Source organism: Silene latifolia, chromosome Y (genome assembly GCF_048544455.1).
Source record: "Silene latifolia isolate original U9 population chromosome Y, ASM4854445v1, whole genome shotgun sequence".
Taxonomy (NCBI): domain Eukaryota; kingdom Viridiplantae; phylum Streptophyta; class Magnoliopsida; order Caryophyllales; family Caryophyllaceae; genus Silene; species Silene latifolia.
The window spans coordinates 472,757,241-472,764,697 of record NC_133538.1 but is presented as its reverse complement, the minus strand read 5'-3'; the positions used below and the strand labels follow the sequence as shown (position 1 = coordinate 472,764,697).

General features: G+C 34.7%; 1 protein-coding gene across 1 annotated transcript; it reads right to left on the bottom strand.

The window, feature by feature from the left end:
* Positions 1-360: 360 nt before the first annotated feature.
* On the bottom strand, positions 361-4,472 carry LOC141632969 (uncharacterized). The gene is made up of 3 exons (XM_074445468.1): positions 3,935-4,472; positions 3,322-3,822; positions 361-470 (listed from the first exon to the last, which is right to left on the bottom strand). The coding sequence occupies exons 1-3, from the start codon at positions 4,470-4,472 to the stop codon at positions 361-363; spliced, it is 1,149 nt and encodes a 382-aa protein (XP_074301569.1).
* Positions 4,473-7,457: the final 2,985 nt, after the last annotated feature.

The following is a 7,457-nucleotide window of genomic DNA, read 5'->3' as shown; positions in this document are numbered from 1 at the left end:
TCATTTCCTATCCAAACATGGGATTTTAAATCCCCTACTCTCTCTCCTTTTCTTTTCCCTCCAAATACCCAATCCAAACACACCCTTAGTTGTAGGGGGAAGTAGTAGGGGATATGTGTATTCAAAAAAATATTTTAATATAATGGTTTTATTTTATAAATTTTCTCATATTATTGTAATAATTTTATTTGTCACAAAATTAATAATAATATTTATGGTTATGTATAATTTATAGTTTTATACCAACTTTAATTTATTTTAGTTAAAAGATTATATTTTAAAGTTTAATGATGAAAGATTATTTTTAAAATGAAAAATTAAGTTAATTAAAGAAGATTTAACCTTGTTTCCATATATAAGTTAAAGCATTTGGAGGGAAAACTTTTGAGAACCTTTATTCTCTTGGTAGATAGGAGATGAGTTCATGTTTCCATTAAGGAATTTTAAGGAGGTCATATATGGCAGAGAGCCTGAGTGACGTTCAAGCAATAGATTTTCAGAACACATTTGATAAATTTTATACTGACCATAGAGTACATTGTCAGAACTCAGAACCCACAATGGGGTTTTGCTTAAATGCTTGACTATATCACCTCTTGGCTCTTGGCTCTTGCTTTGAGCAATAAAGAAAGTCATAACGCCAGATAGTCAAATGCCCCTGTGAGAACGTAATTAAATACTACTCCATATATCCGTTGAAGCCAATTCCATACGTTTCATCAAAATGCTCTTCCACATATATTGAACAATAAGGAATTGGCTTCAACCAAGGTGTAATACTTACTAATCCGGTGTGGTCAAATACTCTCCCTAAAACACCTAATCAGTAAATTTGCCAATAATTCTCTCTCTCTCTCTAGATATGAGGTAAAATAAAAAGGCCAAGTTAATCTACAAAAGTAAAAAAAAAAAAAAAAAAAAAAAAAAAAAAAAAAAAAAAAAAACAAATTGCTAAAATAATGCAAGGGTTAAAGTTTATGGGAAATTGTTATACTGTACTGCAATGATGCTGTTCACCCACCACTCACCATGCTTTGAGATCACATTTTGCTTTTTTTTTTTTTTTTTTTTTTTTTTAGGAAAGAAAACTAGGTTGATCATCTAGGGTAGGACCAACATATCTCATCCTTTCGAATGAGGGAGGTAAGTTGAAGCCACCGGCTATCAAACCACCTCGAAAGAGTTGGACATGAATGTCCAACAGAAGCCATGAAGTCAGCAACCTTGTTGGCTTCACGAAAGCAATGTTTAATTATCAATTCATCGAAAAAATGAAGGTCTAATTTCACATCCTTGATAATACTAGAAATTTCCCACGGAATTTGCCAAGTACCTCGAATCGAGTTAATAACACATAAGTTATCACCCTCCACAATTAACTTTGAGATTCCTAAGTATTTAGCTGCTAAAATACCTTCTTTTAAAGCAAGTGCTTCCGCAACAAGGATACTATTGGATCCGCACTTTTTTGCTCCCAACAAAACGACTTTACCATTGTGATCTCTTATAGAATATCATAAAGCAGCTTTATTACCTTCTATTCTCGATCCGTCAAAATTTAGCTTTAGGAAACCGTTTGTAAGTTTATCCCACCAAATCTCTTCTTTATTAGAATTGTTTCTAACTGACTCTTCTACCTCGGGATTGTTGAGATCCTTAAATCTAGTCACATTCCATGTCTTAGTGCTATTATTACATAAAGTAATAAGTTTGCTGATACTTAAATTAACATTATTAAAGATAATATCATTTCTATGGAACCATGCATTCCACCAAATAAAAATAATCTTTATAAAGTCATCTTTTAGAATTAAATCCTTGAGATAATTAAGTTTCGTTAGAAAACTTTGATTTGTAATAGTATCATAATTTGACAAAAACTCGTTGAAACTAATAATGTTCAGGTCTTGGATGAGAGACCCAATCAAGGGACATTCGTAAAAGAAATGATATTTGTTTTCAATAGGATTGTTGAACAGAACACAATGAGGTGGGACATCAATATGACTCTTGAGAAGTCTACTTTTCGTTGGAAGGCCGTCACCGCAGGTTTTCCAAAAAAAAAATTCAATTTAGGAGAAATATTCAATTTCCAAATCCACTGAAATTCGCATTTGTCAAGAGCTTGATCGAACAAACCTTGCGCTAACCAAGTTGCTGTTTTGGTAGAGAAATTTCCATCTACGGACAACCCCCAAATGAGGGTATCTGGAATATCATTATGTGGCACTGGAATGTTAGTAATCTGATTAACAATATTGTTATTCACTAAATTGGATAATTTACAAACATCCCATTACTTGTCTGAGGTTATGAAATCCTTAACCAAAAGATTACGATCACGGTTACTATCATCATCAACCATACTGCTTGTAAGTGGGTGTGAAAAAACCTAATTATCAGACCAAAACTTAATGTTGTTACCATTACATACCTGCCATCTCAGTCCTTTTCTAAATAGAGTTCGAAGACTCATAAGTTTACGCCATTGCCAAGAAGAGGCTGAATTAGGCTTATGATCAAAGAGTGAACAATTTCTCAAGTATTTTTTAGATACCACTTTGACCCATATACTTTCCTTATCCATAAGAATTTTCCATAAAAGTTTCATTTGAAGAGCTTTATTAGTTGCTTCAGAAGATTTAATTCCTAAACCACCAACCGACTTTGGTAAACAAACTTTAGGCCAACCAACCAAATTAGGAGAACGCTGGGAAGGATTCTTATTCCAAAGAAAATCTCTATTAATTTTATCTAATCTATTAGGGATCGATGAAGGGAGGAGGAAGCTTTGCATCTGAAAAGTTCCCTTCGCGGCTAAATTAGCATTGACAAGAACTAGTCTACCTGCTTGAGATAGAGAATTCGCTTTCCATTTCGATAATTGCGTGCAAGAAGATTGAATAATGTTCTCGAAAGTATTTTTGGTCACTCTACTATCAATTATAGGACATCCTAAATACTTACCCAAATGGGCTTCCTCGTTCATATGAAGAATGCCTCTAAAGGATTCACGAAAAGAACGCTCAATATTTCTAGTGCATTGAAAAGTGGATTTGTCAAAATTAACAAATTGCCCGGAAATCGTGCAAAATTTATCTAAAATAGACTTAATAGTTCTACAACTCCGGTTAGAGGCTTTAGCGAAAATGATAGTGTCATCCGCAAAAGTGAGAAACTGAATTTTCTCCACCCCGGATCCAATTCTAATACCAATATCACTAGAGCTAACATCACTATTTTTTTTTTGCAGAGATCTTGCTAAAATCTCGGCGCACATAATAAATATATATGGCGAAAGTGGGTCTCCTTGTCGAATACCTCTAGTGGGTTTAAAAACGTCTCCCGGTGTTCCATTTACTAACACTGCGTAAGAAACAGTGTTTATACATGCCATAATCCATGAAATCCACTTAGCATTAAAACCCATTTGCTTAAAAGTTTCCTCGATAAAATTCCATTCTAATCTGTCGTATGCTTTCTCCATATCAAGTTTGATTGCAATCCAACCTCCGTTGCCTTTTTTACGTTTAAATGAGTTAAAAATATCGTGTGCTAAAAGAATATTATCTTGAATGAAGCGATTAGGCGTAAAAGCACCTTGAAACGGGTGTATAATCTTATGCAAGACACTTCGGAGACGATTAGCCAAGATTTTTGCAATAATTTTATAAATTGTTGAACAAAGACTAATCGGGCGAAAATGGTTTGCTGTTTGAGGATTTTCAATTTTAGGAATCAATGCTATGAATGTATGATTCATTTCTTTTAGTAATTTCTCAGAATGGAAAAATGCTAAAACAGCTTTAGTGACGGAATTTCCTACAATATCCCAAATATTTTTGAAAAAACTCGTGAAACCCATCGGGACCTGGGCATTTATCTGCGGCTAAACTAAACACAGTTTGTTTTACCTCTTCCCTACTGATATTACCCGTAAGAAATCTGTTATCTTCATCTGTAATTAAGCCACTAATAGACTTAAAATCCTCATTCTTGTCGAAATTGCAAAGTTGATTTTTTGTAAACCTAAGTATAAACTCGTCTGAAATTTCTGGTTTAATAAGTTCTTGATCAGTAATACAAGCACCATTCTTATTAATAAACTGCTTAATACCATTTCTACTACGTCTAATTGTGGCATAATTTTGAAAAAACTTGGTATTATTATCTCCAAAATTTGCTTTGGTTATACGAGATTTTTGTTGCCAATAGACACGTTTATAGTCAAGAAGTGCATCACGCTTTTTTAGCCATCTCAATTGTGCGTTTTCTAACTGGGCAATATGAGAAGAACCAAGTTGGTTTTGAATAATCTCTAACTTTTTTTCAGCAATTGAAAGTTGTCTAAAAATATTTCCAAAGGTAGATTGATTCCATTTCTTAGCCTTTTGCTTTAGTAATTTGCATTTTTGAGAGAGACAGAACATATAAGATCCGCGAAACTGGTACTGCCAACTACTTTTAACCATCTTAGTGAAGTCATTTCGAAGAGTCCACATGAGTTCAAAACGAAACGAAGGTGCTTTTTTATGAGTTTGCTCATGAAATTTTACGGAGATAGGACAATGGTCGGAGCTAGTGAAAGCATGGTGCACAAATTGAAAGTTTGGATAACTACTAATCCAATTTGGAGAGGCTAAGGCTCTATCTAGAATTTCAAAAACATTTTCAGAGCCATTTTTCTTTTTTCTCCAAGTAAAAAAATTACCGGAAAAGGGGAGGTCTACACAATTTGTATTGTTTAAGAACTTATTTAGTCTCACACAACGCGCATTGGTAACTTTTGCACCACCTTCTTTTTCACTAGGACTTTTAATCTCGTTGAAATCTCCTAGTAATAAGAAAGGCAACCCAAGGTTTAGGATAAAATTTTCCAACTCACTCCAAAATTCCGCCTTTTCAGACGGTTGAGCGGGAGCATAAACGAAGATAAGGCAAAAAGCCAAGTTATTCTCTAAGTCACATACTTCACAAGCAATGAATCTAATTGACTTAAAAGGACATTTATCGAAAAAGTCATGGAAATAGACTCTTTCCAAAATAACCAAATACCGCCCGATAACCCAATACTCGGAATAAAATCGCAGTTATTAAAGCCAAAACTGGCACTCGTATAAGGTTCGGGCTTAGATGTTGATTTCTTATCACAAATAGCTAATATTTTAATACCATTGGACGAGCTAAAGAAATTAAGCTCCTCGGCAAAATTCTTTCTTTTAGTACCCCTAACATTCCAAAAGGCAATATTCATGGAAAATACACTAAGACGATATAATTGGTTCTAATTGAGACGACAAGACCCCAATCCATGCTTTTAAATGTTTCATCATTGTCCCAATTAAGTCTAATACAACCAATAAATTGATCATTTATACCACTAAACAAGTTTTCAAGACAAAATCTTGGTACATCGGCAAAAGGGTCTGCAAAGGTTACAAACACCAATGAAGATGAAAAATGCTAAGTTAGATCCAAAGAGGACTTGGCTGCAAGAAAAGAAAAATACACTATCCTTGCTGAGACAGAGTCCAGTCCAACACAAAGTTTGTGAAATTCCCAAGCCGCATCGGAACGATGAGGCAAACACAAGATTTCATAATGAAATCTAACCAAACTACAAGTAAATTGGCTTCTACTCCAAAAACTTTCAGACTGGCAATAAGCAAAGGAAATTTGACAGTCACAAACCTCATCAAAAGAGATAAAGATTGCTAAGACTTGGGCACAATAATACACAATATTATCAAAGAGATAAAAATCATCCTCAATAATGCAAAGTCTCTTCCCCTCGAAACTTTTACAAAAGTAAAAGTTCTGATTAAAAAATCCAAAAACCAAGAGGCAAAACGAAATACATAGAATACAAAATTGACAACTTGAAGTCAAGACTCGGACAACAGCTATTGCACATCCTGAACAAATCGTTATGACGAATAAGTTCTAATACTAGAAAGAGAGCTGAAGAACTTGTGACTGAAAGAGCTTCTTGATCCACACTTTCATCAAAGTAGACACAATACTGGATAGAGCTCTCCCTGGCTAAGTAGGAGAGCAACCAAGTGTCCACTAAGAATGAAAGGGGTAGATCAAAAAATAAAGCTAATCGGACGATGAAGTTAATCATAAACAAATAAGGCGGAATGATTGAATCTAATAAGAGTAAAACCTCAGCCTTCAACAAAAAGAGAGAGGTATGACTACTTACTTCTGAAAGAATTAACCTACGATATGAAAACAGATCCAGCGGGTCCCAAATACCACCGACCGTCCTCGAAAGCGGAAAGCGGGATCCAAAAGAAGGCAACCAACAAGGAGATCTGGGAGCCAAAGCGTGTTCCCTCCAAATCGAGGAAAACAAAGATAAATTTGTCTTCTTGGAACGAAATCTCGTTTTTTCTTCAACTAGCAACAAGCCGAGTAGAGTGCAAATTTGTCTCTGCCACCAAGACACCAAGGATCCAGAGATGAAAACGATAAAGGGAATGGAAACCACCATACCGCCATCGCTGCCATCGTCCCTTACCACCAGCTGGGATCTTATTAGTCTCTGGGATTGAGCACTAATAAGGAAAGAGGGAAGATGATTATTAAAAGGGGTAAGCTGGAGATTTAGAAGAATAAGGCTAAGATTGGATTCATCTGCTACTTTTAATTTTCTTTGAAATATATTTTCTTCTTTTTTTTTTCTTTTTTTTTTGGTTTCTCATCTCTCTAGAATTTTAGAGAGATAACCGTGGCTACTTTCCTATGTGTTTTACTTGTAGATCACATTTTGCTCTTGTTAACCCTTAATACATCAAACCAAAAGATTCTCTTTCAGGAGTAGATTGCACTCCTCCATCCTAGGCATGCTATTCTCAATTGATTTTTGGTGCTCAAATCGGGTTGACTTTACTAATATTTCATGCCCCATTTATGCAATACTATAGACTATACTTTGTCATTATAGACGGGGATATCCGTCTATAGCTATAGACGGGCCAAATATTCACCCATTTTAAGCAAAACGGACCAAATGTCACCACCTTAACGCCAAATGTCACCAATACCATTTTATAGTATTTGATATATAATAATGTCCAAAGTCGAAATAAGCTTATCACGACCATCAAATTGGAATTATAAATGTAGGACAAAGGTCGTTGAATCGGTCTATACTGACAAAACAATAAGCAGTCTAAATATATGGAGGATGAACAATCCTTATCTCTTCATTTTCCCCCTCCTCCGAACAAAAACACCAATTCTTGAACAAGACGCTTTAAAAGTTTGAGTTCGATTTTTCCTCAAATTTAGAGTTCCATCTTTCTATGGCAAATGTTGTACAAGGTGATTTATGAAATATTTCACGGTAGTTTATTAACAAAAATGGTTGTTAATAAGGTGATTTCCCGCGATTTTATTGGAGAATAAATTAGAACATATGGGAGAGGAAAGCAAAGCATTGCTCATGG

What these genes read in the sequence shown, in the direction of transcription:
- LOC141632969 (XM_074445468.1), bottom strand. Translation starts at nt 4,472, where the DNA reads ATGGTTAAAAGTAGTTGGCAGTACCAGTTTCGCGGATCTTATATGTTC. An exon ending in AGATAACAGATTTCTTACGG is followed by an intron (nt 3,823 to 3,934) that starts GTAATATCAGTA and finishes GGGATATTGTAG; the next exon opens with GAAATTCCGTCACTAAAGCT. An exon ending in CGTTTTTAAACCCACTAGAG is followed by an intron (nt 471 to 3,321) that starts GTATTCGACAAG and finishes AACGTCACTCAG; the next exon opens with GCTCTCTGCCATATATGACC.